General features: G+C 39.4%; 1 protein-coding gene across 2 annotated transcripts; it reads left to right on the top strand.

The window, feature by feature from the left end:
• The first annotated feature begins 3774 nt into the window (after positions 1–3774).
• sstr5 (somatostatin receptor 5) lies at positions 3775–12993 on the top strand. Of its 2 annotated transcripts, XM_085277589.1 has the most exons (6): positions 3775–3974; positions 4579–5256; positions 7094–7234; positions 7360–7632; positions 9582–9728; positions 10941–12993. In XM_085277589.1, the coding sequence occupies exons 2-6, from the start codon at positions 4684–4686 to the stop codon at positions 11139–11141; spliced, it is 1335 nt and encodes a 444-aa protein (XP_085133715.1). In that variant the 5' UTR covers positions 3775–3974; positions 4579–4683; the 3' UTR covers positions 11142–12993. The 2 variants fall into 2 exon arrangements, with proteins under 2 accessions (XP_085133715.1, XP_085133714.1); XM_085277588.1 differs by having other exon boundaries at positions 3775–5256.
• Positions 12994–15809: the final 2816 nt, after the last annotated feature.

The raw sequence follows: 15809 nt of genomic DNA, 5'->3' as shown, positions 1-15809 counted from the left end.
AGCTGTGAGTCCCATTTTTTTCCTACACAAAACCTTGAAATGTTTTAAAAATCTCATTGAAGGGTAAGAACTTTTTCAGCTCGCTGAAAGGACTAGCAAGATCTAATCCATCAAATCACAACTTGTCACTTTTACTCTTACCTTTGTGCTGAATAATATACATCATATATATTAATCATTGAGCTAATGTTTTGATAGCTGGACTGCATGTGCTTTAGACAGAGGCTAGGTTTCCATTATTTATGTTTAATTAAGATGAACTTGACAGCTGACTGTAACTTCATGTTTAAAATACAGTACTGTGCAAAGTCTTGAGCTGCTCCTCAGTTCTTATATTTCGTTTCCAATGAGCCAGACTTTCTTGTAATTTTCTTAAAGTGGTTTCTGGAGGTCTTCTAAAGTTTTTTGTTGGACATTACCTGCTTTTTTACTCATTTTCAGTCCAGTTTTTATACCCAACCATTTTCAGAAGAATGCTTTGTTTTTTGTTTTTTGTTGAAGTCACATCGCAGTGACTGATCAGCCATCTAAATATAAATAAAGGCACCAAACGCAAGGGATGAACCAGTGTTGTATCTACACATAGCAGACAACTTAGCAAAATAATAATTTTAAATTGCATCTTCCGGGACTTTGTTGCCAGCAGCTTGTCCCCAAAATAGAAAAACTGTTCCTATTTCTGAAAATGCTTCAAAATGCTGAAAGCTTCACATGATGAACAGTGTGTACCTAAAAATTCTGAGGAAACTGGTCAATTGATGACAAACGAAGAGGTGACAAACCTAAAACTATCTGTTGCAGATGACAGGTATGTAATGTCATTAAAATCTGAAAAGAAAAAAAAATCCAACTTAACAATGGACCCGAGAGATGCATCTGACCCTTCAGTTAATCCAACTGCTGTTCACCAAAGCATCATCAGAAATGGTCTCAGTGGGAATGTGACTGTCAATAAGTCATTTCTAAGGAGAGGAACAGGGAGAAAAAGCTGTGGATGACCAAATTATACAAGAACTGCACTGAAAATCAGTGACAACAGGTCCAAACATGACATTTTTGTTCCAGATTGTCATCAGTATCTCTCCAAAAGTTGATTCCGTTCATCTGGACGTAGCGTTTTGTGGGAGAAACGTTTCGTCACTAATCCAAGTGAGAATTTGAATAATTAGGATTAAGGAACTGACCTCCCAGCCCATTGTTCATTCAGTGGGCTGGTTTCAGTCATTATGCAAATGTACTGTTTATAAGATTGGGGAAACCTGCAGTCAGCTGAGACTGAAGAAGTCACTTGGATGAGTGACAAAACGTTTCTCCCACAAAACGCTACGTCCAGATGAACTGAATCAACTTTTGGAGATTTACTTAGCTGGATGATTGAGCATGCATCAAGACGACTGTCAACAGTATGTTCAGAGGAGCTCAGAAAAGTACCATCAAATCTCATTTAGCCATACAGTACCATCTGGAAGGCATCTGATTGGAAACAGCTTAATTTTTCAGCATGACAATGATCCCAAACACAATACCAATGTAGCAGAAGCATACCTGGATATAAAAACTCACAATGGACCACGATCAGTCCTGGAATGTCCTGCGAGAAGTCTGGAGAACTATTCCCGAAGGCTACTCAAAGAAATTACAAGAAAGTTTGTCTAAGAGAGTTTAGACTGTGCTGCAGAATAAAGGTGGTCGCACTATTTTCAAGTTCGTTAAAACTGTACAAACTCTGTTCTTGCCTTATATATTGTAGTTCACCTATTTCCCATTGTCCTAACAAAATCGCAAAAAACTGTAGAGGACTGCACAGTACTGTCTATTTTAATGTCTGTGTATTAGAAATGAAAGGAAATCATTTCATTTTAGCGCTACAAATCTATGCTTTGTTAGCTGTCAGAAGTGACAGCAAATAATTCTTAACCTTCTACAGGCAGCTAGATTCATTAGTGGAGCTTTCAAACTATTATGGTCAGTCAGCCTGCTCCAGAAAATCTTAAATCTCATCTTTTCTAATCCGAGGAAAATCTATTTTGTACAGGTGTGACCTGTGTCTGTTAATAACCTTTAATACTGTCTGATGTACCACTGAGTAGTTTTCATTTTTCATTTCGTTTTCACTGTGTAACAAAAGTTTAAAGCAGTCTCTAATGTGCATTTACTTGTATGCTTATAGAGCTTTCAGGTACTTCTAGGTTCATGCTGAGTGTGAAATGCTCAGGGAGTCATGAGAAAGTGAACATTTTCTGAAATCTCTAAATTCTGATTTTATTCATTATTTTTTTTAAACCACACTTATACCCTAGAAGCTTTCTGAGGGATACCAAGATTTTCCTTGTGCTTCACTTTCAGTGTGTTTTTAAATTGCACTCAGCACTATGCCGTGCTGACATCTAAAAGATTAATAATAATTAATTATAATAATAATTAATATTCAACCCAACGTTTTGAAGTCAAAAGCTTATCATCAAACATGTTACTCAGACATCTCCTCCATGCCTGCTTCATGCCCTGGGGGACGGGGCTATGGCTCCCTACACCTTCTAGCAGATCGTTACATGGAGAAACCTTTAATACAAGCGCGCTCATCCACCCAGGTGTTCACTGGTGTTCACTGTTCATAGACACAAACCACACCTTTCTTGGCTGCTACCTCAAAGCACATTGTGCTGCACAACAACACTCAATATTTAGTATTTACTGTTATTTACACTTAGCTAGATTAATGCGATGGTGTTGTGCTTATTATGCTGCTCTCTTTTTTTCCTTGTTTTCTCTTTTTTTTCTCTCAACAGGTGATCCGGGAGATCTTTTTGCTTTTTAAGTGTCTTTTCTCACTGTCCCTCTTCCCTGTTTTTCTTTTCCTTCCTCTCTTTTCCCTTTCCTATCTCCTAGCCATGTCTGTCCCTTTTGCAACAACTGAAAATAAAATAAAATAAATAATAACAACAATGGTCAATCAAATAGACCAATACCGCAAGGTCGTGATGATCCACTTGTTAAAGTAAATCCGTTGGATATCTTTGTTGGCGTTCAGACAACAATTCTGACGGCTAAAGAACCAAATGTGACAGGCAAAAAAGAAAAGAAAAGAAAAAGACATGTTACTTAAAATCTTGCATAAAATGTGTACCCTTTGACCTCTCTGTGTGTTAGAAGAAGAGAAGGCAAAAACAAAAGCAGTCAGTGGATAAGTTTTTGGTCTCTTTGTGGTGCAATCATCCTTAATAGGACTACAGAAAGCAGAGACTCTTTATATTTGACATGTGATTAGTACAACAAATTTCATTTATTTATTTTTACAAGAAACTTAAGAGGTGTGTGTTAATTGGAAGCATCATATTTGGTGTGAGGTTTGGATAGCTGGAAGATTCTGCAGCACTGACTGAAACCACCCAGAACAGCACCGATACCCATTTACAGAGCATCAATAACACTGGGGACTATTAGAAAATACCCACTGTGGTCTGTGAACCCTGCTGTCATCTGGAGACAAGTATCTGCTGTTGCTCCAAAGGTGAATCTGAGGGGAAACATCAGAGCATGTTTCTTTTCTCAGGTTTAGAGATTTTTAAACTTATATTATATTATATTATATTATATTATATTATATTATATCACACACACACACACACACACGCACACGCACATGCACGCACGCACACACACACACACACACACACACACACTCTCTCTCTCTCTCTCTCTCTCTCTCTCTCTCTCTCTCTCTTTCTTTATAAATCCTATCAAGCAAGCAGCAGAGCTGTGTGGGCAGAAAGTTGAAGAAAAAGCAGCAGAGCTGCTTGCCAGTACATTCTGCTCAGCACCCCAGACAGCGAACAGCGAAGAGAGCTAGAAAACAACTTTCAATCAATACTGGACAAATACTCAGGAATCGGAAAACAGACGTGACTTTGTTCGGGGACTGATTATTTGAATCTGATTACAGAGAGACTCTGACTTTTCCTCTTCTAGACATAGTAAGCCCGTTCTTGTCTTGATCTCTGCATAAATCTTTACTCTGCGCGATTTAAAAATGTTCTCCTTTAAACGCATCGAGCCTTTAAACAAAGGCTCAAGATATTCAACCTTAGCACACACATTCATTAATGACACATTCATAATTATAGAGCGTGTAGTCAAAAAGATGTGTCGTGCGTAAAAGCGGTGGCACCATTCACAGCTTGACGCACAACACGCCGGATGACTTGTGAGTGGTTCCAAAGTCAGATCAAAAGAGACGTAAACAGTCAGATCTATTTAAAAAAAAAAAAAGAAGAAGCAAAGATAGAGCTGACAAATACAGCACATCATCATCTGTGACTCAACTGCTTACGGTCTAATTCCTCATACGACTACACTACTGTGAAGCTACGTGTATGATACGCTAGGATGTGGAACACCTGCCTCACTGGAGTTCGCTCAGGGCGCACGGGGCGCACACAAAGCTTTAGAATTATCGGAGGAGTTTAATGTAGTGATTATTGGTCTTTCTTGTGCACGGACTGTTGATTGAGACAAACTGGATTGTTCCTTTTTATAGTTCAAAATCACCTTTTCATCGTTTTACTTCACATTTTAAAGCGTGGGGGCTGCTCCGGCTTCTGTCTCGAAAGCATGGGAAAAGAAGAAGGAGGAAAGAGTTTCTTCTAAATCACTGGAATCAAGCCACCACATGGACTGTGAACAATGGAGCAACAAGACCAAAACCTCTGGCATCCCTTTTCATCCGAGCTCAACTCCTCTACATCCTCACCTATCCTCTTCTCTTATCCTCGCCTTTTCAACATCTCCTCCAACATTTCCACTCAGAGTGTCCCCTTTCAGGGCAGCAGCACTCTGATGACCGCAGTCATATCCCTCACAGTCTTCGTGGTGGGTCTGACCGGCAACACTTTGGCGATCTATGTGGTGCTGCGCTATGCCAAAATGAAAACAGTCACCAATATCTACATCCTGAACCTGGCTATGGCTGATGAGCTGTACATCGTCGGGCTCCCCTTTCTTACCACACAGAATGTACTCTCCTATTGGCCCTTTGGCTCTTTCCTGTGCCGCGTGGTCATGACTGCAGACTCCATGAACCAGTTTACGTCTATCTTCTGTCTCACAGTAATGTCGATTGACCGTTACCTGGCTGTGGTTCATCCAATCCGCAGCACCAAGTGGAGACACCCCCGCATAGCGAAGGTAGTGAGCGCAGCTGTGTGGGCCGTTTCCTTTGTGGTGGTCCTGCCAGTGGTCATCTTCTCTGATGTGCAGGTATATAATTCAGTCGTGTGCCAGTGAAAACTTCAGATAGGACACCGAAGCATGGTAATATGACCGCTCCTAAAGCGAGAATTAAGCACTGGTTTAATGGCCATATTGGTAGTTGTTACAGATTAATAACTACGTTCCTCTACAATCTTTGAACAAAGGTATTTTTTTAAAAGAAGGAACAACTATAAACGACAAATGTTACCAGTAAAACAAAAACTGTAAATAATAATAAGAAGAAAAAGAAATAATAATAGTTACAAAAATCCAAGCTAAATGTCACAAGAGGGTTTTTGTGAAACATGTTAAAAACACTGAATTTTCAGCACTGTTAATGGTACTATTTTTTTTTAATTTTTATAAAGTGTGTTTGACCTTCACGACTGTTTGCTAAAGTAAAAAAAAACATTTGACAATAATATGTTCGACTGTTCTTTTGGAGACTACTTGGAGTTCTAGCTCACTCCCTGGTATTTCTGTATTTGTGTTAAGCTAAGCTAAACATAATTCCCCATTCTTTGAAATATTCATTCACATAATGCAGTGCAATGCATTTCGCTTTAGCAATGATTCTAATTGCAGTATAACAAAACAAACAAAAAAAGCAGGAATTTGATGGAGGTACTCAAATCAAGTGGTTCCCAAATAGTGCAACCAGTGCACCATGAGGCACCATCATATTTTTTCAAAACCATATGTTATGATTATGCAATATACAACTGCACTTCAAGTTGAATGAGTTGTTATATTATCATGTCAATCTTTTCTGTACACTCACTGAGAGGTAAATATAATATCCTAAAAATTCTTTGAACGAACGTGTCTGTCGGTGCACCTTGGATGAATTACCAGATAATGAGAAGCATTACAGTCTAAATATGCCCTGAAAGCACGGAGGTCAACAAATAAGAAAACTAATTCCTTTCCAGTATGGTCCAAACCACCACATAATATCTCAAATGTAAGATGTCTTACTGCTTCTGCTGAAACAATGGTGTCAACAGTCTACATGTGTTATCTGTCATGAGAATCTGGCTAATGCACATTTGGTTCCATGCAAGATAAAGAGCTACGTGCCAACTTAACCTCCTTTCCGAGAAAATCTTTTCCTACTTCAATCAATATTAACTGAAGGCACAAAGAACATTTGTTTATGGTCTGGTAAAGTATCCAGTGAGTCAAGACAGCTAAGTCAAATGCTAGTCAAGTGGTACCACCACACCGAAAGTGTGATGCTAGGTCTAAGTGCTGGAAATTGGCAGTCAAAAGTGCCTTTATTTGATGATACAATGTGAAATAAAACACTATCAAAATGCCAGCTGACATGGAAGCTGTTTATTCCACAGACATGAATACAAGTGTATTTGCAAAGATGCACTTGTGTAAAGTTTATGAAAAAGAAAAGTGTTTCTGCAACAACAATTTAAACGAGCAGACATTGTTAAGCTCAAAGACAGACAAAGCTGAAATGGCTTGGTATGTGCAAAGGAGGGATAGTGGATATATCGGACAAAGGATGTTAAACAGGCAGCAGTCATGCAGGAAGAAAAGAGGAAGACTAAAAGATAAGATTCATGGATATAGTGAAGGAGAACGTGCAGAGGGTTGGTGTAGCAGAGGAATAGGGTGAAATGTGGGCAGGTGATTTGCTGTAGTGACCCCTAAAGGAGGAGGAGGATGAACAAGAAGAAGTAGAAGATGAAGATGATGATTGACATTTAAAATTAATGGATGTGATGGAAAGCAGTGGATTAACTTCCAGATTTTGTTGTTGACTGTCTGTCAGATTCCGATTCAATTCTGAATTTACTTTATTTGTTCAATATTCATTTTTCTTTAGGATACATTTAACTCCTGCAACATGATCTGGCCAGAGCCGAAGGATGTGTGGTCAACAGCCTTCATTCTCTACACTGCCACAGTGGGTTTCTTTGGACCACTGCTCATCATTTGCCTCTGTTACCTTCTTATTGTCATCAAGGTAGATATTTCATGAAGCTCATTAAAAAGCACATTTTAAAGTTGATATTCTTTTCTCAGTCAACAGAAAGGCACGATTTCCATCCTCGTCATTATAATTCAAATCTTTTTATTGTTATTTTGCAGGTGAAGTCCTCTGGGGCACGGGTTGGTTTCTCTAAACGCCGACGCTCAGAGCGCAAAGTGACCCGAATGGTGGTGGTGATTGTGGTGGTGTTTGTGCTCTGCTGGCTGCCGTTCTTCATCATCAATATGGTCAATCTGGTGGTCATCATCCCGGAGTCCAGTGCCACTGCTGGCATCTACTTCTTTGCTGTCATCTTGTCTTATGCCAACTCATGTGCCAATCCGTTTCTCTATAGTTTCCTATCAGACAACTTTAAACAGAGCTTCAGAAAAGTACGTTGAATTTCTTCTCACCATAGCAGTGCTGTTAAAGCCCGCTAATTAGCATCTTACATCTTGTTTATCTGATCTCAACTCATTGTGTTTGTTAACTGTTGAACTGTTGTGAGCAGTGATTTTTTAGAAGGTAACATCAATTTCTACAAACTGCATCAGTTTGACAGTGCTGTATAAGAATAGGAATATAATAATAGTTTAGGGCTCTATCTATTGCAGCTTCATTTTACTTTAAATTATGTTTTCATATCATTTTTCATCTACCAATCACAGCAGGTGATTCAACACTGCTCAAAACTGTGGTTACTAAAACATGTCCACATTTTTTTTTAAAGAAAAGAAATGCTTGCCTTTAATTTAAATGTCATTAAATTCATAAGAAATGTTTCTCCCACATTTTGTGAAAAACAATCATTTAAAAATTATTAATTTTTTATTAAAATAGTTTTTTCAGCAACCATCAGTCTGGAGCAAAGCTGGCATGTATTGTGGTATCCAGTTTAGATGTCCTGATAAATGTCTATCATCAGAAAAATATATATATCAAAGTTAAAGTCAAAATATCCAATAAATTAGAGTTCAGCAATAATAAAGAATAAATCTACAATATGATTTTTTGTCATTTTTTGGATGCTGTCATATTGTCAATAAATTTCCCAAAGCTGATCCAAGTGCAGAGAGAACATGCCAGACTGATAACAAGAGAAACAAAATCACTCGCTAAATTAAAAGACCAACTCCAAAAACGCTAAAAAGCAACACATAGAAATCCCTGGGAACTAAGGGAGAAAAAACAACAACTTGAAAAAGTGTGAAGCAAAATAGGCTGAATTTATACATGCTGGAGAAAGTGGCGATAAGACAGAGGTGAACCGTATTAAGATCAAAACAATACTGAGCGTGTGAAAAGGAATAAAAGAGCTAACCTTCAAATTTAAAAAGGAAGGTAATCAGAAAATGTCAAGAAAACAAAGCAGTGAAGAATAAACTCACACAGCTGGGTGAACACAGAAACACAAAAGAAAAAGCGGAAAACGAGCAACTTGACAGACACATGCCTGTCAGCTATGATTATTATACACCCCTCCTCTAAAACCTTAAAGAAATGAAAGAATATACATGACTAATTTCACATAACTAGAATGAGTTTGATGGTTCAGACTATCAGCACAAAATAACAACGTTATTAATAAAAGTATTGCTTTAATTTAGAAACAAAAATAAGAAAAAATTTGGTTTAATATCAGTGTTTTCACTTTGTTCTCCTTCCTTTGGGCTTGGAAAAGGATAAAGGCTTAGTTTGACACTCCCTACTGAGTGTCTGTGTCTGCAGTTGGTATGGACACCTGTATGTACAAGAAGAGGTTTACTGTTCTGCTTTTTGTCTCTCTGTTTCCTAACAGTTGCTGCCACTGAGGAAATGTTGTTGTTTTTCACTATTACCTTGCTTATTGCAATTCTCTTTCTCACTGCCTCGGAAGCCTAGACTACAAATTATGTGACCATGTTGTTAAAATGTTTTGTTGCAGGATTAGTTAAACTCTGTCTCCCACAGTTATTAAACAGTGAAGCCATGAAGCTAAACTCAGTATTAATATTTTTCGAATACAGAAAACATGAAAAAATATGTTTTAGTGAAATATGTGTAAGTAGAAAAAAAATCAGTGATATGGTTTCACTTTTTGGTTCCAGTGCTGCTATCTAGGATTGTTTTACCCCTATGGTTGAGACTCATCTTTAGCAGTATTATTATTCTGGTTATAGAGTGCAACATTTTTATTTCAAGTGTATTACAATCCTTTTTTTCTGAAAAAACAAACCTGGATCCAGAATACTGTTATTTTCTAGTCTGTACACCTTCAACAGTATGTTATGTTGCAGAGAAGGCTGATGTGTAGCAACCCTCTAAAGATAATAACAGCACTAATATTGTCATGACCCTTCAGGTGCTGTGTGTGAGGACCATGAGGTGCGTTGCCAATGATGTAGATGATGGTGACCCCAGTGTCCCGCGCACTGAGAAAACCACAGCACAAGACTGCATCCTGCTGTCCCCGCGTAACCAGGTCTATCACGACCCCCAGAGCAGCCAGGTAACCAGTGTGTGTGCTCATGTGGAGCTGAGGTGATGGTATGTATTGCATAATGGGAATTAAAGGGATTTGGAAAAATAAAAAAGAACAGAGATTTAAATCAATTTAGTGCAGCACTAGATCAAAAGAAAGGCATGTGTTATTTTTGTTTCACTAATATTAGAAGAACAGTGGAGACTCTCTGCATCATAAGTGCGTCACTTCTGTATTAATCAACAGGCAGGTGTGTGCATTTGTGTGTGAGAGCAGCTAATTGAAGGTTTGTGAATTAATGCTGCTGCAGAGGCAATGATTAGAAAAAATTCTGAAAGTGCCAGCGAAAGTGATTAGGTTTAGAGGAGGGAAAGAGGGAAGAAAAAGCTCTGACTCAGTCTGTGCAGTGTGGCGCTTCATGGTGTCCATTTAGATAACTAGTACAAGAGCAGTGAGGTGCATTAGATGACAGAGTGGCTCTGATGAGGCTCTTCCAGTGCTTAATCAGCTTTTCAAGGTTATATAATGCCAACTTTCTCCAAAAGTCACAGAAATTATGGATGCGCTTTGTGTAGGTCCCTTTGATCCAAAAGAGGAGAAAACATGAGACTAATAGGTATGACAGGAAAATACACGCAGGCAAAATAAAGGGAGACGTGGAAAAGAAAACATAAGAAACAAAAGTAAACGGTTAAAACTGGAAAACAAAAGAAAAAATGTTATTTAAATCACACCAGGGACCAAATACATAACAGAGTGGCTCTGACTGAAAGGCGGTGTTTATAGATTTTTATGCCTCATACAGATGATGATGATGATGATGATGAAAACAGCAGATCTAGTGTGTCATATAAATCAATGATGACAATTGTGAAAAAAGAAATCGCTTACAGTTTTAGTCTTTAAACGTTTCTCGTGGCTCATAATGGGCCTCTGCACACATAAGCACAATCGCTCTGTGTTGCTTGACATATCTATATATTTTTAAGATTTTGACCATTTTACGAATAAAAAATATATTTAGTTTCAATAAGTAAGAACCCACTGATTTTTTTTTATTGCAGTCTTGGAGATATTTCATTTGGTTGAGTAAATAAAACCCCACTTACAAAAACAAAAGATCAAACATCCACTGCGTGCATTCATGTCATGCCTCTTTTTTTTTTGTAATTTCTCTATTGTCTTCCCCTTTTTCATGTTCCCATCTTGCTCTTTCTTTTGTTCTTCTTCTCTCTGAAGATCTCACCTCACCCGCCGGGCTCACCAACGACTCACACTGCAGCAGACCTGCACCGCTCCACCCCTGCATGTAAGTTTCAGTCCACTTACCCAGGAACCGGACCGGCCACTACCACAGCAGCCTCGATGCTAAACTCTGTTGTAACTGCAGCTGAACCTCCCACAGTCACTGCCCTGACCACTAGCTCCTCCTCTGGTTAATTAGGGCCACATGAACAGTAGCAGAGAAACTCACACATGAACTGAGAAAGAAAAACATATTTTAAGGATTAAGTGATCAAAGTGGCAAAATCGATGCTTTTCTGCCTTTTTGTCAACTATTTTATTACTACCACACACACTTATTCTACATCCATTATAGCACATTGGTGGAAAAAAAAATCACAACATTTTTGTTTATCAAGACCAATTTTGTTCCTTTCAGCAGCCTGACATAAGTGCCTTTCCAGCTTACTCCTTACATTTTAGGTTGGTCATGTAACACTGAAGAATGTATTTACCTATCAGTACCAAAAAGCCTCTTAGGACTTATTTCATTCGGTGGATGTAATTTCCTGCAGGTAGCAAATATGAGGGGTTTATTTGGGCATTATAGGGTCCTCTCTACAACAGCTTTAATCAAACAGCGCAGTAATTCATCATATTTTCTCATTTCCGACTGCTGCTTATTTCTGCTTTCTTACTTAAGTGGATAAATTGTGATGATTGAATCCGACGTCTGTATTTGCTTTGCGTAAAAGTCTTTTGTGATCTCATTTGCGTACCGTTGAGAAGTTTAAAAGAAAAAGGAAACAAAATGAAAAACGGCTCGCTTGTCTTTTCTCAAAGTAAATGTGATGCTTTGGCAGCTCTATGCTTCTCTGTAAATATGTAGCCCCCCTTAAAGCTAAAACGCCTGACATTTTTGGATATATGCTTCTTGCATTTTGTTTTTGTGTTCATGTGATGTGTGTGCACAGTAAAGATAAACTTTATTTGATGAACTGGCGATACAAGGTGTTTTGCAAAAATTACCAAAAAGAAAAATAGAAAATACACAAGAGAAAAAGAGAACAATAGCAATATTATTCACAAGAAAGGGACACATTTAAACATTAAAAAAGACCTTTCAACACATTATGCAAATATGAGTCTGTACAAGTGGGTTTTTAAAAGCTTCTGGATTTGACACAGCTGATCTGAAGGAGAAGGTATAAAAGTCTGTTCCACATTTGTTTTAAGCCCTTTTAATAGGAACTGATTCTCTGATGTCAGGAATCTGGGCACAGAATAATAGGTTAGCATGTAAACAGAGCCATTCCAGGTAACAGTCTGGTTATTTGTGCCTGTTTTACTTTGCTCTACCCAGTGTATGTATTTATTTTTTGTCTTTGCAAGAGTTGCGATGTAGCAGCATATGTTGTTATCAGCGCTGTTGGGTGTAAAATAAATGCTAGAGTAAATCAGATGAGACAGGAGACACTGTGTCTTTGGCCTTTGCAATTGCATCTAGATCATCTTAGGTACAATTTAAACGCTTAAAGCAAACTTTAAAGAACAAGTTTGAGCACAGCTTCTCCTTTAGTGGTAGTATGTCTAAAGTATTGATGTATTATTATGTATGTATTGTTTATACATTTTCTGGCTGCCATGTCTGTAAAGCCAACAACCAGTGACTGAAAACCAGTATATTGTTGAGAATATTCATTAATGCAATTGAATACTGTAATACAATAAAATAACTCACAGTAATGGGATTCGTTTACTGCAGTAGACAATCTCGCTGATGGATTGTGGGTGTTTTCCAGTCACTTTTTCATTATGTACAACGAAAGAAAATTCATATTAGTGGCACAAAGAGTGTGAGTGTAATGGAGTGGAGGCAGTGAATAATGTAAACTAATAGAAGCAATGGAATAACAAAAAAAACCAAGGCTGATGAAAAAGGCTTTTACATGCAAATACAGCAAATGTGATGTATATTTCAACTGATATTTATAGCTGTTCAGATGTGTCATTGCTATGTGTTTTTGGGCTTCTTTTGAATAAAAGATTGTGATTAAAAACAGAGAAAGAGAGTCTGTTGTTGATACTCAGACACACTAATTACACTCAGTTATATTTATAAAGCACTTGTTCACAACAGGAGGCAGCACAGTAGTGCGGTGATTAGTACTGCTGCCTCACAGCAAGACGGTCCTGGGTTAGAATCCACCATCTGTGCGGAGTTTGCATGTTCTCCCTGTGTTTGCGTGGGTTCCCCCTGGGTACCCTGTCATGCAGGTATTGGGTTTAAATTAACTGGTAATTTTAAATTGCCCATAGGTGTGAATGTGAGTGTGTATGGTTGTTTGTCTCTCCGTATTAGCCCTGCTACAGACTGGGAACCTGTCCAGGGTATACCCTACCTCCTGTCCTATGTTACCTGGTATAGGCTCAAGTCCCCCTGTGACCCTGAATTGGATAAGTTGCATAAGTGGAGCAGAATGTATGGATGGATAGTTCACAACACCAGTTGTTTCAAGCCACTTATAAGGACAAGACTCCACAATATTACCTTTGTTACGACCCGGCTCAAAGCCGCAACATAAAAACGGAGATGAATAACAGAGTGTTAGTGTGAAGAAGCTTTATCTTAAAATGGCATAGCAGGTTGGCTCAAATGGCTGGTACCACCAAGGCAAAGACTAGTGAGCTCTCTGGACGCTTGCCTCAGGTATGCTTTTATCCACACCTGACTAGGTGTGGCCAGCACCAGCTGAACACACTGAGCAGATTAGAGGCTGCAGAGGGACGTAACAACCTTAATGAGCAGATGATCCTTTGCAAGCAAAGACATGGTGACAGTTGGGAAGAAAAACTTCCTTAAAGCAGGACGAGAGGTCTAAAAGAACCAGGCTTGTAGGTCTGCCATTTGCCATGAGGGTAACAAGAAGACAGAAAAGAGGAGCATAGAGAGACTCTGACAACCGTAAACCTATTAGTTTATGGACATTATGGAGAAAAATCTGTACTTTTAAGCAGGCTATGAGAACCCCATCAACTAGAGTCTTTACAATCTTGTAGATTAACATTTATCTAAAGCTTGGTCAGATTTTTACACCCTTCATGCCACACCTGAAAAACTGCCACAAGATCTGTATTTCCATACTCTGCACAGGTAAATGGCCTGTATTTGTATAACGCTTTACACATCCAGTCATCCACCCATTCACACACAGGTGATGGCAAGCTACATTGTAGCCACAGCCACCCTGGGGCGCACTGACAGAGGCGAGGCTGCCGGACACTGGCGCCACCACCTCTGACCACCACCAGTAGGCAACGTGTGAAGTGTCCTGCCCAAGGACACAACGACCGAGACTGTCCAAGCCAGGGCTCGAACTGGCAACCTTCCGATTACAAGACAACCTGCCAACTCTTGAGCCACGATCGCCCCATCATGATACATTGCATAAGTATGATGATAATATAACCTCATGTTTAAATAATGAAGAAATGGTACAAATGATATCCTTGCACTGAACAAGCTCAGCTCGTATGTGCAGGTACAGTGGGGCAAAAAAGTATTTAGTCAGCCACCGATTGTGCAAGTTCCCCCACCTAAAATGATGACAGAGGTCAGTAATTTGCACCAGAGGTACACTTCAACTGTGAGAGACAGAATGTGAAAAAAAAAATCCATGAATCCACATGGTAGGATTTGTAAAGAATTTATTCGTAAATCAGGGTGGAAAATAAGTATTTGGTCAATAACAAAAATACAACTCAATACTTTGTAACATAACCTTTGTTGGCAATAACAGAGGTCAAATGTTTACTATAGGTCTTTACCAGGTTTGCACACACAGTAGCTGGTATTTTGGCCCATTCCTCCATGCAGATCTTCTCGAGAGCAGTGATGTTTTGGGGCTGTCGCCGAGCAACACGGACTTTCAACTCCCGCCACAGATTTTCTATGGGGTTGAGGTCTGGAGACTGGCTAGGCCACTCCAGGACTTTCAAATGCTTCTTACGGAGCCACTCCTTTGTTGCCCGGGCGGTGTGTTTTGGATCATTGTCATGTTGGAAGACCCAGCCTCGTTTCATCTTCAAAGTTCTCACTGATGGAAGGAGGTTTTGGCTCAAAATCTCACGATACATGGCCCCATTCATTCTGTCCTTAACACGGATCAGTCGTCCTGTCCCCTTGGCAGAAAAACAGCCCCATAGCATGATGTTTCCACCCCCATGCTTCACAGTAGGTATGGTGTTCTTGGGATGCAACTCAGTATTCTTCTTCCTCCAAACACGACGAGTTGAGTTTATACCAAAAAGTTCTACTTTGGTTTCATCTGACCACATGACATTCTCCCAATCCTCTGCTGTATCATCCATGTGCTCTCTGGCAAACTTCAGACGGGCCTGGACATGCACTGGCTTCAGCAGCGGAACACGTCTGGCACTGCGGGATTTGATTCCCTGCCGTTGTAGTGTGTTACTGATGGTGACCTTTGTTACTTTGGTCCCAGCTCTCTGCAGGTCATTCACCAGGTCCCCCCGTGTGGTTCTGGGATCTTTGCTCACCGTTCTCATGATCATTTTGACCCCACGGGATGAGATCTTGCGTGGAGCCCCAGATCGAGGGAGATTATCAGTGGTCTTGTATGTCTTCCATTTTCTGATGATTGCTCCCACAGTTGATTTTTTCACACCAAGCTGCTTGCCTATTGTAGATTCACTCTTCCCAGTCTGGTGCAGGTCTACAATACTTTTCCTGGTGTCCTTCCAAAGCTCTTTGGTCTTGGCCATGGCGGAGTTTGGAGTCTGACTGTTTGAGGCTGTGGACAGGTGTCTTTTATACAGACGATGAGTTCAAACAGGTGCCATTCATACAGGTAACGAGTGGGG

The sequence above is a fragment of the Mchenga conophoros genome, linkage group LG6, assembly GCF_057382185.1.
Source record: "Mchenga conophoros isolate Kocher_MC1m ecotype Shallow Benthic linkage group LG6, M_conophoros_male_GT1.1, whole genome shotgun sequence".
Classification (NCBI taxonomy): Eukaryota; Metazoa; Chordata; class Actinopteri; order Cichliformes; family Cichlidae; genus Mchenga; species Mchenga conophoros.
Note: the sequence above shows the minus strand (reverse complement) of the source record. Positions and strands in the feature narration are given on the sequence as shown.

Coding starts and splice junctions, on each gene's coding strand:
- sstr5 (XM_085277589.1), top strand. CDS start 4,684: ATGGAGCAACAAGACCAAAACCTCTGGCATCCCTTTTCATCCGAGCTC. Junction 7,235..7,359: donor ACCTTCTTATTGTCATCAAG/GTAGATATTTCA, acceptor GTTATTTTGCAG/GTGAAGTCCTCTGGGGCACG. Junction 9,729..10,940: donor ACGACCCCCAGAGCAGCCAG/GTAACCAGTGTG, acceptor TTCTCTCTGAAG/ATCTCACCTCACCCGCCGGG.